The sequence below is a fragment of the Setaria italica genome, chromosome VII (assembly GCF_000263155.2).
Source record: "Setaria italica strain Yugu1 chromosome VII, Setaria_italica_v2.0, whole genome shotgun sequence".
NCBI lineage: Eukaryota > Viridiplantae > Streptophyta > Magnoliopsida > Poales > Poaceae > Setaria > Setaria italica.
The window spans coordinates 26,586,727-26,602,999 of NC_028456.1; the positions used below are offsets into that span (position 1 = coordinate 26,586,727).

Below are 16,273 nucleotides of genomic sequence, written 5' to 3' on the forward strand. Positions count from 1 at the left end.
ATAGGGTTTTTACTTAGTGCTTATGGCAAGCAAACCCCTCAGCCAGAAGCCCTGCACGTCTAGAAGCGGTGGAGTAGTTTTACTCCTATCGGTTAAGTCTTGTTGAGCTTAGTAGCTCAGCCTTGTTGTGGCTCGTGTTTTTCAGGTGAAGTTGCTGCTCCCGACCCCTCTCTTGCTGGCGCTTGGCCGCCCCAGTTCCCGTCGGGCTGGACGGTCGAGTGGGATCCCTCCTCGGACGATGAGGAGAGGGATCAGGAATGTAGCCTAGGGGTTCCACTATTAGTTTTGCAATTAGCTCATATTTAATCATCCTAATTAGCATCCGAACATCCAACGTGACATGGCTAAAGTTTAGCCTCTGTCTCCCAACCACCCCGTAAATTCTCTTCAATGCAATACCGGCCCTGCAAGTAGCAACAGTTCCAAGTAGAGGTACGGTAGAGGCGATCCTTATCCCCTATCATGTTGAGGCAGCAAGTAGCAACTGTTCCAAGTGCAGTGTATACTAAGGGTGCGGAGTTCCAGATTCTCGTAGGAACGTTTCAGATTCAGATTCTTTTTGGAAATGTTTCTCTGATGAACGTTCCACCCTCTGCTCGTTTGGCAGTGATTCTAGTGTTTCTCGCTAGAATCTGAAACGTTTCGAGCTACCAAATGGAACCTAATGCATGCAGTTCCAAGTGCATTAGAAGCGTATATGTGCATGTATCTATCTAGCCAGCTAGCTCTCAAAGAGTGATCAGCAAGCTATATAGTATTAGGAACACTTGGTTTGTACCCAAAGCAAGGAGCAGCTAGGAAGAAATGGTCTCACCAGAGAAGACGACCTGGAGAAAAAAACCTAGCTAGCTACAAAGGCCACACTGTCTGGTCTTTTTTGCTACATGACACCTAAAAAGGGCCAGGGGTAGTACAGGTGCACGGTAGGGCCACTGCTACTGCGACTACTGTGGGCGAGCACAGCTCGCTCTGGTCCTGGCCATCAGCTGCTGCCTCTCCATTAACCCTCGGCCCTAATCCTCGCTCCTTTCCAAAATAAAGCTCCTACAACCACTGTTCATCCCAGCAGATCTGAATCCTCTAGTACTGGATCGAATCAACAGGCAACAAGGCAACGGGGGCAGCAACACTGATCAAGGAGCATATTCTATACCAACTGTTCGTTACCAAGGTAATCATCACATTTTTGTACTAATTCTTCCCGGTTAACGAGGAGAGGAACTCAGTTTTAGGACTTGCGATGATGATCAAGGAGCACGGCATTTCTTTACGGTGGGCCGCAGTGCATCGTTTGGTTCGTTGCGCCCAGAAAGATTTGCCATCCGATCGAGGCGTGGCAGAGGGGGGCACAGAGGCTAGACCTCAGCCACAAGTGGAGGAGCTGGCTCGGCTCGCGGTTTGTGGAGCATGTCTTTGTCGGCCACTACGGTCTCCGCGTACGGATCGTTGACCCCTACATCAACATGGCTCGGCTTGGAGGCATGCAACGTGATGGCCACAGCCCACAGCGCGCCCTGAGCTCCTCCGTCCTTCTCCTTCTAGCTCGAGTTCCCCAAATCACATGTACGATCGATCGAGAACAAGGAGTACCTCTCTAGCTAGATTAGTACCTATCCTTTTCTTAATAGTTCATGAGAGATTGAGAACGGAGAAGACCCGAGCGAAGAACTACGTACGTGCGGTCAAACGCACGACTATACTCAAACTCCCTAACAAGCAAAAGCAATGCCGGTTCGACCAAGAGTTAGTGCAGTTAAGATGATCGTGTGACCATACTTCTAAATGTGAAACCATACAATATGAACCAACAAAAAGGGAAGCTTGGATTGGAGCTGAAAGAAACAAGAGAGCAACAATATATATATGCTTGTCAAATACTAGCTAGAAGAAGCAGCATATATAGGATATATAAGAGCAACCAAGCCAAAGTTCAACGGATATATAGTATAGATAAGAAACAGGCTAACAGCCTTCCTAATCCAAGCAAACTTACATATACAAAAGCACATATTCACACACACATCAGGCCAACAAACTCGGTTACTAGGTCATATAACTACTAGCTAGTCGTACTTAATACTACTGGGCTAATACTGGGTCCGTCGCGATCTACTAGCTAGGATCTTCCACAAGACCGTCGTGAGGCCCATGACCTAGCTACTTACAGCTAGTAAACTAACACAAGACGTCCTTGAGCAGCTTGTACCTGCGCCCGGCCGCCCTGGTCGTCGTGGCTCGCCGCCCGGACGCCTCGGCCTGCTGGTGGTCGCTGCCGCTGGCCTGCTTGCCGCCCCGGCCGCTGCCCCCGCCGCCGGAGCTCGTGGTGGACGAGGACTCCTGGCTGCCCGCGCCGTGCTGCTGCTGCTTCCCGGCAGTGGACGACGACCACCTCGCCTTGTTCCCGGCCACGTCGCTGAGGCACCAGTCGCACGTGTCGGAGCCGGCCGAGGCCGGCGCGCCGTCGCCGTAGTAGTTGGTGCAGTATCTGCATGTCGCCATGGCACCATCAGTGGCGTACGTATGAGGACAAGAGCAGCAGTACTACTACTGATGCATGGGTACTACTATTAGTAGTACAGAGATATATGAAGAAGTAGCAGAAGAGATGGAGCTCATCGATCATCATGTGCTAGCTAGTATACTCATATACGAAGAGATGGAGGAGCTGGGGAGGAGGAAGAGGCTGGGCGCGAAGATGAACATGTACGTACGAGTGCTGGAAGCGGTGGCGGCAGCGCGCGCACCGGAAGAGCTTCTCGGGGAAGCCGACGTCGCCGCACATGGAGCAGACGGTGGCGGTGGCGGCGCTGCCGGCCATGGTGAGAGCGAGAGACGGGGAAGGAAGCGAGCGAGAGAGAGAGACAGACCAGAGAGAGGAGGAGGATGGGAGGTGGGGAGTAGTGATATGGAAAGGAAGGCAGGACCGCAGGAGGAGAGAGGGGTCGGTGTTAAATATGAGAGAGACATGGGGGGAGGCGTACGTGCATGCAAGGAAAGGATCAGAAAAGAGGGGAGAGAGGCATAGGGCCGCAGGGGAGGCACGCGACACACGACAACCTTAATTCAGCGACCCGCGAAGGGAGGACGACGCGTCGAGTCGGCTGAGATCTCAGAGCGCCGGTTCCGCTGAACTGCCTCCAATTCGGTACGGTGCTTGCAGAGACAACGCTCGAGAAGAAACGATGATTGTGTGTACTCATCCACTAACCTGATGCCGAGTTTAATTTGGCGCTGATTAGAAACAGCCGATCCGCCAGTGCGTTGCACGAAACGTGTAGTCAGTGGACTGCTAATTCCCCAAGTATGCGCTAAGCTGAACCGTGCACAGTGCCAAAGCCCGCCGCACGTAGGTGATGCACGATGGCCTGCGAATAATATTATAGAACGGCAAACTGAAGTGACGATTTCGCACAGGTTAAGTTATCACTAGCTAGGTGGACTTCGAGATATATTATAGACAAAGATTATTAAGCATCGCTTGATCTTGCTTAGCAAATCCTTTGATCTATTCCAGACGAAAGCATACTAATTACTCTATTCCCCTCGGCTCGACTTTTCCTGCGGATCGGATCTCTGACGGATCAGAGAATATACATGTGTACATCTAGCTAGCAGAAGATGTGCGTAAATCCATTGGTGTGGCTAGTAGCTGTGGGCGCCGCCGCGCCGTCAGGTTTTTAGCAGAGCGACGCCCGCGTCTATTCTCGGTGTTCATTCCATAGAGTGAAGGAAATGGATGGCAATTGGCAGAATTTTCCGTATGGCGAACAGGCGAAGCGTGCATGGGGCGACCATGGATGGGTCGTGGTAGTTCGGAATGAGCCAGCTGCTAGACGACGCCCCAGCTGTGCTGCTGCTACCGGCATCTCAGAAGGATTCGGTTGTATCGTAGCTCGATCATCACACTGTGCGTCGCTGGCGGTCACACACGTGAAAGCGACGTGGCCACATGAACGGTACCGCGCGCGCGCATTGATCCTGATGTAACACACAGGCGGGGTAGCTACTAGCAGGGCGTGTACGTGGTCGGCCACACGATGCCCGTAAGGCCAAGGCCATGACCAGGTAGGACAAACTACATAATGCACTGATGAGAGAGATGATCGGATCATGAGGCGGAGGCGCTGCTGCTACCGGACAAACGAGTACGTACACACCCCGCGATGAGGCACGGCCTTACGGTGCTGTTGTGCTCTACGCGCTTGCGTACCACGGTACCGGCCGTGGCATTATCGGCATCCTGCTACCGGAAACCGCAACAGTGAGCGTGCACACAGCACACTAGTGCTAGTACTGTACTAGGGCGGTAGGGCCACATATATAGGCCTGATCTATCGTTCGATCGGCATCGGCATCCAAAGAGTCGCGCTCTAACCTTAGTATTTGGGTTGGTCAGCAAGAGTAAGTTAGAAGACCAAGGCATCAAGCCGCAAGGCTAGCTTAGCTCGCCTGATATGGCGGCATGCTCCGACGAGGCGCCGGCGATCGATGATCGCCGGGTGAACGAAAGTGGACCGCGAGACCCTACGGTAGAGACAGCCGGACCAGTGCAAGGATCACAATTACACACCAGGGATCAGAAATAGTCGCCATGGATAGATGGGCAGGCGATTAAGGTGCGTGTGACTGAGCAACGTGCGGCCATGATGGTGTCGACGGAAAAAAGGCTGGGAGGCGGGGTAACCCAAAGTGGACGGACATGGGCGGGGTGGGTCCGGCGGGGAAAGTTGCTGTACGTGCGCAAGTACCAGGACCACCGCTAGCTTAGCTACCTCCGTCCGCTTGCTGCCGCTGTCCCTCCCCTGGCCCCGTTCCCTCCCCCACAATAAACAACGGCAGGCTATGGGGGAGAAGGAAAGGAGGCGGGTGGGGGTGGCGATCATATCGCCACGGACCGAGCTGACTCGATCGGCGATGGATGGCAGTATGGCACCGCATGGGGGGCCAGCCATGGCCTCGCCGATCCCCTCCTCCCGCGCGCACCAGCCCTGCCCTTGCTTAGCCAAGAGCCAACCCCGCGCAGCGCGCTGGCTGGCTGGCAGCCAGTGCCGGCCGGCGTGCCGGCTTGGATTTCCCTTTCTTGGGGGGTACGACAGCCGCGACGACGCGCCCGTCGGGCGGTCGCTGGCGGCCGGCTAGCCAGTCGCCCGACCTAGCCTAGTACACAGGTCGATCTCGGTGCCGGGATCCGCGGCTGCGGCTGCCACTGTCGCCGCTAAGGATGCCGTCCCGGCCCCCTGCTCCGGCACAGGCGGCACTGCGCTCCTCTGCCGGCCGGCCGGCCGGCCGCGGCCGCTGCCTCATCGGCTCGGGCCGTGTGCGACCGTACGCTTGGTCTGGCCGTCTGGGAACGACCTAGCGAGCGGCGTGCTGCGATGCACCACATACTGGCGGATAACGATTCGATTTTATTTGCCGACTAGGTGCAGTGCAGTGCCTTTAAAGTAGCGCGTCCAAGGAACTACGAGCAGAACTGATCAGCATCAAGACACCTGGACTAGCATGAACAGTTTCTACGATACTGAAATGTAGATATTTGTTTTAAGATCTGGACTACACGCACGAGCCTTGTGGATCGAAGCCATTTATGCTAGTCAGGGCACCTAAGTGTAGAGCTTTAATTTCGAGTTCACAGACAATTGTGCAAGTTCAAGACCACTGTTCAAACTCTAGTGCACGGCTGGATCCAGACAGATTTCAGCAGTCCTATCCTGAATGATCTAATAAACATTAAATGCAAAGACACTATGAAGGTTTACATCAGTCTATTTATGTAATAAGCACTAGAATGGACGGGACACCAACTGACGCCTCGACTTATCAAGCATAGATTTTACTTGTTAAGTCAAGGAAACTACTAAGCTCAGTTGCGAAGATATCTTGTTATGGCACCGTCATGATCTAAGAGGCACACTTTAACCACTAACGTCTGATGTAAGTTGTCGAAATCAAAAGGGTTATGTTTATATGGAAGTACCTTTCATCACAATCTAGCGATGCTGATTTCATATTTATATTATTTTCTGCATATTAATGGCCAAAGCAAAAAAGAATGTATGATAGATACATGTTCCAAGACGACCTAGATTTGCAGTTCAGAGTACTTGATAACAATCAATTATTAAGTGTCACTTGAGGGCTAATTATATAGCCTTGAGTAGATCATAACGAGTTAATCAATGGCAATGAGTAATCAAGCTAACCTGGGCGATTACTCTGAAGAGTTGAAGTATAAAAGGTGTATCAATATCCATGGAACACCAGAGTTGTTGATCATCCAACACTAGCACTTTGGCAGGGCTATGGAGAGGTCCAATTTCAGAACAGAAGCCATTGTCTTATGATCTTCAAAATGACTCCAGACTGCCATGCTTGATAGGCCAGCTCTGGCAAAATAAATGTTCTTAATTACATGATTAATTCCAGACCTAACCAAACATCCCAAAACGGTGACCAAACATACCAAAACAAATGCCGTGATGGACATCAAGCAACTGATGAGCCAGCGAATAAGCATGTTACCCTTCTGCACAATACCGAACACTAACAGTACAGAATATGCTGCAACACTATATATCCTGGTCCGGGGAGTCATGGTCCAACCTGTCCTCCGAAACCCTTCCAATGCTGTGCGACTGCGACTTGGAACCTGCAATAGTGGAAACAGCATCAACAAAACCCACTTTATTAGTACAAGAGAGTGACCGCTAGACTAGATAATTGAAATAGGCTGTTGAAAAAAAAGGTGGTTGTTCAGTCCAACAGTAGGAGAGAACTCAAAGCATTTTGCATCTGTGGCTTCTGATGATCCGACCTCAAATATCATATAGCGGTGATGTTATCAATCCATTGCATCAACAGACCTGTACATAAACAGACCTATTCCTGACTTATCTTAAATGGACAAACTAGCAACAGGGCATGGGTGCTGAAAAAAGTTACTTCTGATGAGTAGCAGAGAACCTCACAAAAAATAACTTCTGTAGAGCAGAGTCTTCCCAGATAAAGAAATGACAAAATAAAGTTAGTCACAGAAATAAAAATAAAGATGGTACATCGATTACTCTCACCACTGCACTGCATATGCCATTTGGACTCCACAGGTAAAACAATTGAACATGAAGTCCAAGACTGGCAAGGAACTCATCTGATCTAAGTGGTTAACTGGCGATACAATCCCCTGACTGGCAGAGATATCATTAAAAAAAAAAAGCTGCATCTGAGACACTCCTAGAACTAGTTGTCAAATGGTAACTGGTTATAGATCATGAATCTTGTCTTTCAACATTAGATTTGCTACTTTTCCCAAAGCAAAGTTGGGTTTCAAGAAAGAAAGACTGCACTACTACCCTTACATACATGATTGTATTCATTGACCAGATTGCATATGAACATACATCACATGCACAAAACCACTAATTAGAGCTATGGTGTACCAGTACTTTTAAGCTAAAAACTGACAAGCAAAGTAACACTAGCAAAATAAACTACAATTCTCCATAAGTGCATCATGGCTTTGGTATCATGGGCCATAGCAATGCAATACCAAGTTCAAGAAGTGTGGTGGATCCTTCTGTGCCATTTCATTATGCATTCAAAAGCCTTTGGAGCCTGCCCCACAGCATCATCACAAGTTTTACCTAATATACTTGAGCAAGTTGGTGTTCTTTCACATAGGAAAACATATATGGACAATATCAACTTCCTCGTATCAATTTCTTTGGAAAATATCTTACAGCGAGTACAGCATGAATCAGACTTACCACATAGTATCCGTACAACAAAACAGTGTACAGGAAAGGAAATGGCACAGTAAAACGTGGAGTCTATGCTGGGAAAACATAAGGTTCTCCAAATGTCCTTTTGGTCAGCTCTGAACCAACTATCCATTCCAAGAATATGGAGCGCGCTCAACGACTAAATAGTCCCCTCTTATGTCCTTGGCAACCCGTATGTCATCATCCAAATAGACAGTGTCAAACCTGAAAGTGTGGGATAATGATTCATGAAAAGATTGAAAAGATCTGACAAACTGCACAAATGTCTAACAGAGGTTCTGCTTTTCTAGCTTTGCAGGAATCCTGTTTGATGAAACTACCAGCTCCAAGTAGCCAGCTTAACATTAAAAAGCGCTTAACCTTTCACTATTCATGAGATATTTTGCATTTTCTATTGCACCTTAAACATTTTTTATTTTCCCCTAAGCACTGTCCGAAGAGGTCAGATTAGGTAATTTAAAGGTGCTTAAGCATTTCCTCTCCAGCCCAACTGAATATATAAGCAGGGAATACTTTCTTTTATGGTGGATCAATGATAATTTGAGTTCCTCTGAGCAGCCAAAGTAAACAAAACACTGAGGCACAAGAGCATAAATGAGGACCTAACAAGACAGGAAAACTTTTGCCGCATTTAGTACCAAGAAGGGATAGCAGCATTGCTAAATTTAGCAGTTACCAGTGATTCAAGGAAAACTTATGAACCCTTTTTCAATCACTCGTTCATTTCAATCAATATGCCAACAAAATTTCTTTTGATGCACACGATTTTTTCTGACTGATGATGTACATACGATTTTAAGTTGCTCAAGTTGCTTACATGCATTATCGCTCTAGTTCCTATGTGGCAAAATGATTCAATTGCAACCCTGGATAGAGATACTATTACTAAGCTACCATCCAGTCGACGAACATGCTGCACTCACCATCCTTTCCCAAACGGTGGAAAAGGTACCTCCCAGCTGCTTCCTCTCAGCACAGCGCGTGTGAACCTAGAACAAGCTCATCAGTTGATCCAATTACGACCAGGTGATCAGACAAATGCTATGTGTAACGAACAAGCACAAAGAAACCTGCCTAAAATTGACTCGCTGGGGCGGCTGGACCTCGATGTCGCCATTGACGACAAACGCCCCCGAGGGCGGAAAGGTGATGACGTTGTTGAGCGCGCCGCCGGGGACATCGATGACTTGGAGCACGTCGCCGGCGGCAGTGCGGAAGAAGGGGGCGTTCCGCACGATGAATAGCTGCTCCTGCTCGGTGGTCCAGAGGAGGCGCCAGGTTCCGGAGAGCTTTTCGGCGTCGGAGACGGTGTCCGCGCCGGGGGACACAGCGGCGAGCGCGTCGATGCAGGCGACGATGTCGGCGAGGCGGGAGGGGTCGGACTGGGTCTCGAGGCCGCGGTCCTGGTCCGCAATGAGGCGGAGGAGGTCGGCCTTCGCAGGCGGCGGGCGGGCGGAGAAAAGTCCGCGGAGGAAGGACGCGGCAGAGGGCGGTCTGGGCGCGAGGCGGTGGCGAGCGCGGGGAATCGGCGGTGCGAAGGTTTTGGGGATCGCATGAGAGAGGAGTGGCGCCATCAGCGAAGGAAGATTTGGTTCGGGTGGTGGAGACGGCGAAGAAGAGCAGGCGAGTCTTGCGGAGTTGGGCCGATCGGAAATCATGGGCCTTTTTGCAACAACTTCCTCCTTTACCACACCCAGCCAGCCATCAAAAGGTTGCTGAGCCCACGAGCCCACCGCCGCATCGGAGAGCGCAGGGCTCCTTCCCCGAGAGCTCGAATCGGACTCTCTCGCGCAGTCGCGCTTGCCTTCACACTACAGCCCGCCCTCCCCCACCTCGCCGCCGCAGCCATGGCGATCAACGCGCTGACGCCCGACATCCTTGGCGAGCGCCAGTCCGGCCAGGACGTCCGCACGCAGAACGGTAAACGCCTCCACCCCTTCCTTTCCTTGCCACCAGATTCCGCACCGGCGTGCGGGGGTCTGTGAGATCCGGTTGCCCGAGTCGCCGTCTGAGCGCGCTCAGGTTTAATTACTGTTTTTCTCGTTTGCTGGCAGTGATGGCGTGCGGGGCAGTGGCCAACATCGTCAAATCCTCGCTCGGTCCCGTCGGCCTCGACAAGGTATGCGTGCCATGCACTTTGGCCTATTTGGTATTTACGTATATCGCCCGCAGCCTTTGGTGGATCCAAACTTTATGCTTGTAAATCACGTCATGGCCTCATGATCTGTATTACTAGAATGGTATTTCTGCACATCTAAGCTGCTTTGTGCTGAAGATGCTGTTGATTCAAAAACGTGGTTAGCAGGGTTATATCTGACAACACATTGGCTGCTAATATACGAAGATTGGGTTCAGTTCCGTCACATTTTGAATAAGTTTTCTAGCAATTCAGAAAAACCGCTTGTACATAAAAGCATGAGTTCATGGTGCGTGCTCTGTACTCTAATCAGGAAAAAGTGAAAACTGATTCAGCATATTCTGCTTACAGATGCTAGTGGATGACATTGGTGATGTCACAATCACTAATGATGGAGCAACCATACTGAAGATGTTGGAAGTTGAGCACCCAGCTGCCAAGGTGATTCCTAGCAGCAAAAATCTGAAAATTGAAGTCTCATGTATTCTTTGTATTTATGTTTTATTTTTGGTGTCTATCAATTGCTAGGTTCTTGTTGAGTTGGCTGAGCTCCAAGACCGTGAAGTAGGAGATGGCACAACTTCAGTTGTCATCATTGCAGCAGAGCTGCTCAAGGTAATAGATGTTTTGCTTTTCTCACTGTTGTCAATTTCCCAACCAGTTTCCAGATAAACTCACACAGATATGTTTCAGAGAGGCAATGATCTTGTGAAGAATAAGATCCATCCAACCTCTATAATCAGTGGCTATAGGGTGAGTTTTTGATTCATATTGTAGCTGTAGTAGCATTTGAATGTTAAATGCTCATTTCAGTGGCAAGATCACTGTAGTTCATATTTTGAATGTTTTTCCTTCATATTCTACCAGCTTGCTATGCGTGAAGCCTGCAAATATGTTGAGGAAAAGTTGGCAGTCAAGGTAAGAGAATGTTGTCTCCTAAGCAAATATCAGAAAAATGCTGCCTCATTTCATACCGATTTGAATATTTATCTATACTTTCAGGTTGATAGACTTGGAAAAGACTCCCTTATCAACTGTGCAAAAACTAGCATGTCTTCGAAATTGATTAATAGTGACAGCGATTTCTTTGCAACTCTGGTAAGTTCCTGTGGTCATTTAGGTTAGGGAATTCTTTGGTTGCCTCATTTAGCCTTGTTAGTCATATACACAGGGTATTGCTCTAATTTTGCTTGTGTGAATACTAACTGTGAAATCCTTTAGCTGTAGGTTTTTTAATTGTATTTATTTAACGTTAAATAAATACATGTCTTTAGTGGCTCTCTTCATTTGTGCTCTTATCTGTAATAATGTGCTGTTATGGTTTCTGCCTGACAGTTTATTTATCTTGGAGCTAACTGCTTGGGTTTCAACTGTCTTTCAGTTGCATTGCATTGCTTTGAACTATTTGATGTTAAGTTATCCTGTCATTTATTTCTTATAGGTCGTTGAGGCAGTTCAAGCTGTGAGGACTACAAATGCCAAGGGAGAAGTGAAGTATCCAATCAAGGTCAGTCAAACACATTTGGTTACAGCACTGATCCACTAAATTTACTCTTATCATAAAGATTTGTTTTGTTTTGAGTAAGACATCTCTGTGGTATCCTTCTGATCCATTCACATTCTTCTGCTTGCATACTTTGTACTGGCACTTGTTACCATATAGATAAAACAATGTGATCTTACATACTATTCAATTTAGATGATGTTAATGCTACCTACAACCACAGAAACCTTACTCTGCTATGAACTGCTTGGGACCCCTTAGGTGGTCCTGCCCATACTGGTGGATATAGGTCGAAGTTTTTTAATGATTGGCTGCTAAAGTGCATGGGCTGCAACTTTTAAAACATTGATTATCATTCTCTTTGAGCTCCTAGGTTTTTGTGTCACCTATTCTTATCATTGAGCTTTTCATAAAATCTAGCTTGTAACTATGGTTTTACCTGATCTACAGAGCATCAATATTTTGAAAGCTCATGGTAAAAGTGCCAAGGATAGTTACCTGCTGAATGGGTACGCGCTAAACACAGGCCGCGCAGCTCAAGGAATGCCTACTAGAGTAACTCCTGCTAGAATTGCTTGTCTTGATTTTAACCTTCAGAAGACAAAAATGCAACTTGGTGTCCAAGTTCTTGTAACCGATCCAAGGGAACTTGAGAAGATTCGTCAGAGGTATTTGCTTTCCGTGTTGCGATACTTTATGGTTCCTTTGCCTATTTCTGATTGAATCAGTAGTAAACACGCTCTCTTTAATAGCTTTTCGCCTATTGCATGTTTATAGTTTATTCGAGCACGTATCCCTGCCTTTTTATTTTATTGGCCAGCAATTAATTGATCATTCTATTTTAAGGTCTCAAATTGTAATCCTTATAGCCTACTCTTTGACAGAGAATCTGACATAACAAAGGAGCGAATTGAGAAAATTCTCAAGGCTGGAGCTAATGTTGTGTTGACCACCAAGGGAATTGATGATATGTCCTTGAAGGTATGTTTTTGATTATTCAGGTGGAAGTGATTCTCCTGTTTTTCCTGATACTTTGTGTCTAGTTGTCCAGCATAAATCATTTGTTTTGTTTGGTCGCTTCTGTCTATTTTGCAACAGAATTGCAAATTTGCTTTCATTCTCATATTTTTGTTTTCTTGTTTTTTCCATTACACTTAAGGTAGTATCTTTTACCTGACTATTTTCTTGTAAAGCTTACCAGAGCTTTTACTTCCGTATTTTTGTGCGCCTGCGCCACTGTGGTTCACTTGACTTTTGAGTTGAAGCTTCTCTTCCATGATTTTTCATTGAGATAGCTGTTAGGATCCTTTAATGCTCAATGTTTGCACGCTGACTTCTCATCATGATGACTCTCAACTTTGTTACTGTGTCATGAAACATATTTTCAGTACTTTGTTGAGGCTGGAGCAATCGCAGTAAGGCGTGTGCGCAAGGAAGATTTGCGTCATGTTGCCAAATCCACTGGTGCAACTATGGTATGCTTACCTAACATTTTTTTTTAAAAAAAATATTGGCAGAACTTTTATTCACTCTTAGAAATAAGGCAGAAGAACTTTTATTCACACTCTAGAAATAAGGCAGAAGGTTATATTTAACTAAGTGATAATCTTACACACTGCATTATTGTGCATTATGGATAGGTGTCTTAATAATTGAACCTTGCAGGTCACTACTTTCGCGGACATGGAAGGTGAAGAAACATTTGATCCATCATTCCTTGGACAAGCGGATGAAGTTGTGGAGGAAAGAATTGCTGATGATGATGTTATTCTAGTAAAAGGCACAAAGAACACCAGCGCGGTTTGTACTTTTCCTGTACCAAATTTAAGCTAGTTTGCTATGTCAGGAACAATAATTTGAAGATAATGGCATAATGGTTGGTTTTCTGTTGTGCAGGTGTCCATAATACTTAGAGGTGCTAATGACTTCATGCTTGATGAGATTGACCGGTCCTTGCATGATGCCTTGTGCATTGTTAAGAGAACCCTGGAGTCAAATATGGTAACCCTTTTGGTGCCATTCTTTTATGTGTTGGTCATCTGTAGCAGAAATAAGTGAACGTATAGTGACAATGTTCACTGCTTCTTTATTTGAGACAATGTATTGAAGCCTGAGTAGCTACAACTACAATCCTGGTTATTGTGGACATGCCTTGAAGAACCAAACAATTACAATGCACTTTACCTTTATTTCTAAGTAGGCAAATACTGATTGTTATCACTGATGGTGCTAGTGTCTTGAACTTTGTATTGGCTGTGCAGGTTGTTGCCGGTGGTGGTGCAGTTGAAGCTGCATTGTCGGTTTACTTGGAGAACCTTGCAACAACCCTTGGATCTCGGGAACAATTGGCGATTGCTGAATTTGCTGAATCTTTGTTAATCATACCTAAGGTTTTGACCTATTCTCCTTTTCTTATATTTACATCTTTTTTACACCAATTGACAGTTTATTAATGGGTGGCATGACTTTGCGCTGTCAGGTACTCTCTGTTAATGCTGCAAAAGATGCAACTGAGCTTGTAGCAAAGCTTCGGGCATATCACCATACTGCTCAAACAAAGGCTGATAAGCAACATTTTTCAAGGTAATTATAGAACTTGTCTTTGTTAGATACTTGATTATTTGATTAAAGTGGCTCTGATTCATCTGTTTCATTTCTTAAGTTCTCTGGATGCATATTTCTTTCTATTGCTTGGGAAGTTTTCTATTATATACTAGCTATCCGGTTGTAAGGAAAAGAAATGTACCGGTTGTAGCTACGGACAGGCAACACACCCACTGTTGCCTGTGCGCTGCACCTAGATGAATCGTAGCAGCGTCATAATTCAGTATCCATAATGGTTCTAGGTGTGGTTCTACTTCTGCAATCTGTGCTGTGTTTGCCATTAAAGTTAGCTTTCTTTTTTGTGCAGCATGGGTCTTGACCTCTCTAAAGGTATCATTCGCAACAACCTTGAGTATGGTGTGATTGAACCGGCGATGAGCAAAGTAAAGATTATTCAGGTTGGTCCACTTGCTACCCTGTTATCATAGTGTTTTTAGTGTCGGAGATCCGTCCCATCATTTTTTGCGTTCTCCCTGCAGTTTGCTACCGAGGCAGCCATTACTATCCTGCGGATCGATGACATGATCAAGCTTACAAAGGAAGAGGGTAACGAAGAGGAGTAACCAGCACACCAGTAGGGGTAGTGGACTGTTGTGTGATGGTTGTCGTAGCATGTAATATTTATTTTCCTTTTTTAGCTAGTTGTGGACATTCGAGTAAAGTGTTGTATGAAAGCTGCGAATAGATGTGTATCCTTGTGAGCTGACGTTATTTGCAGGACTCATGAATGAATCAAATTTTGCGTATTGTTGGGGCCAAAAACATTACAATTTTTAGGACCTTTTGTGCCAAAATTGTTCATTCACTGATTGTGAGGTACCTCGGTTGGCTTTGCATAGTAGCTAGGATCAGGGGCGGAGCTTGGTGGCAACTAAAGGGGGTCATGCCCCCCGCTAACGTATTTTACCACTAGATGAACAGTAAAGCCGGTATTGTATAGATTTTTAATCGTGAGTTACATTGATCCGTCTCTGGCTAGGATTATGGTCCGCTGGACATTTTCTTTTCTGGCGCGTTAGCATTCGCGCCGAGCCAGCCGAGGAAACTGTCATGCTGTTTCACGCGTATGATAATTTCCAGAACAAGCGTATATTTGTTGCAGAACAAGAAAAGCTTCAGGCGTCAACCGTGTCAAGTGTCATACAGAGAACTGGGTTGCAATATTTTTCTCATCACATTACCATGTACAGATCACAACCCGGTCCGTGTACAGAAAACAAGGACACAAATAATAAGCCACCAAAAGAATGGTATGTACACCGAAGTCCAAAGTCACCTGAAGAATGATAAATACATCACCGAGGACGTTCGTGGATACCAGCATTGCTGCTGTGGAGGTTCTGGTTCCCCAGCTGCTCGCCGCCGGGTAGTGTACACGAGGGTGACGGATCGGCACCTGCACCAGGCCACTGTTGCCGCGGGGGTCCAGCCTGCTGCTCTTGCCCCCTTCCGATGCCGCCCTGCGACAGTGGCCAGGAACCTATCATAGTGTTGCCGCTGGTGAGACCGGCCGCCAATGCCAGCGGCGCCCCTTGGAACCCGCCGTTGGCCATCAGCTGCTCCTGGTAATATAGCAGCTGCTGCTCCGCCGGCAAATGCAACGGTTGCTGCTGATAACGCAGCTGCAGCATGCCCGGCAAATCCTGCTCCTGCTGGTAACGTAGCTGCTGCCCGGCCGGCAATGGCACCGCCACCGCCTGTTCCAGGTAACGTGGCTGCTGATCGGCCGGGAAACGAACCTCCAGCTCTTGGTGACGTAGCTGCTGCTGCCCGGCCGGCAAGTGCCCCGCCCGCTCCTGATGGTTTAGTAGCTGCTGCCCTGCCGGCTGCTGTGACCACGCCACCCCTTGGAACATGCCGTTGGCCACCGACTGCGTAGGCGCCGGCACCGCCTCCTCGGCCCACCGCGTCCCCATCTCTCGGAGCCGCTCGTCGTACACCGCCTGCTGATCGTCATGTGGCTGCTGGCCGCCCGGGCAGTGCACGGCCTGCTGCTGGGGCAAGGAGGCGCCGGCAAACTGATCGCCGCCGCCGACCGGACCGGACAGCAGACGGGCGAGCTCCCCTTCGAACCAAGCCTGCTCCGCCTGCTGGTCCGATCACTCCATGCTGGCCGTGTTGTCCGTTTCCATGGCGGCGGCCGTCGTCGCCGTCTCCGGTGCGCGCGCCCCGGCGGATGCGCTGCCGCCGCCGCCCGCGCGGTACGCCTGGATCAGAAGGCCGAGCTTCTCGCGCTGCTTCTTCAGATCG

The 16,273-nt window shown here is 47.9% G+C and overlaps 3 protein-coding genes and 1 non-coding gene across 5 annotated transcripts; 1 reads left to right on the top strand and 3 right to left on the bottom strand.

Moving 5' to 3' along the window:
- Positions 1–1,915: 1,915 nt before the first annotated feature.
- LOC101766168 lies at positions 1,916–3,202 on the bottom strand. The gene is made up of 2 exons (XR_002678512.1): positions 2,712–3,202; positions 1,916–2,485 (listed from the first exon to the last, which is right to left on the bottom strand). It is a non-coding gene; the product is annotated as an uncharacterized LOC101766168 (transcript).
- Positions 3,203–6,230: 3,028 nt separating this feature from the next.
- Positions 6,231–9,383, bottom strand: LOC101766574 (probable plastid-lipid-associated protein 11). Of its 2 annotated transcripts, XR_002678511.1 has the most exons (5): positions 8,853–9,383; positions 8,702–8,767; positions 7,764–7,982; positions 6,464–6,649; positions 6,231–6,386 (listed from the first exon to the last, which is right to left on the bottom strand). XR_002678511.1 is itself a non-coding variant. In XM_004976385.2 (3 exons), the coding sequence occupies exons 1-3, from the start codon at positions 9,350–9,352 to the stop codon at positions 7,883–7,885; spliced, it is 666 nt and encodes a 221-aa protein (XP_004976442.1). In that variant the 5' UTR covers positions 9,353–9,383; the 3' UTR covers positions 7,685–7,882. The 2 variants fall into 2 exon arrangements, 1 of the variants encoding a protein (XP_004976442.1); XM_004976385.2 differs by lacking the exons at positions 6,231–6,386; positions 6,464–6,649 and having other exon boundaries at positions 7,685–7,982.
- A 131-nt stretch (positions 9,384–9,514) lies between these two features.
- On the top strand, positions 9,515–14,802 carry LOC101766990 (T-complex protein 1 subunit alpha). The gene is made up of 17 exons (XM_004976386.3): positions 9,515–9,698; positions 9,833–9,897; positions 10,267–10,356; positions 10,444–10,530; positions 10,609–10,668; positions 10,783–10,833; positions 10,918–11,013; positions 11,357–11,422; positions 11,870–12,087; positions 12,304–12,400; positions 12,808–12,894; positions 13,085–13,219; positions 13,316–13,420; positions 13,681–13,809; positions 13,899–14,002; positions 14,331–14,421; positions 14,503–14,802. Exons 1-17 carry the CDS (start codon positions 9,626–9,628, stop codon positions 14,584–14,586), a joined length of 1,638 nt encoding a protein of 545 aa, XP_004976443.1. The 5' UTR covers positions 9,515–9,625; the 3' UTR covers positions 14,587–14,802.
- Positions 14,803–15,318: 516 nt separating this feature from the next.
- LOC105914782 lies at positions 15,319–15,939 on the bottom strand. The gene has a single exon (XM_012847476.1). The coding sequence runs from the start codon at positions 15,937–15,939 to the stop codon at positions 15,319–15,321; it is 621 nt and encodes a 206-aa protein (XP_012702930.1).
- Between the last annotated feature and the right edge of the window lie 334 nt (positions 15,940–16,273).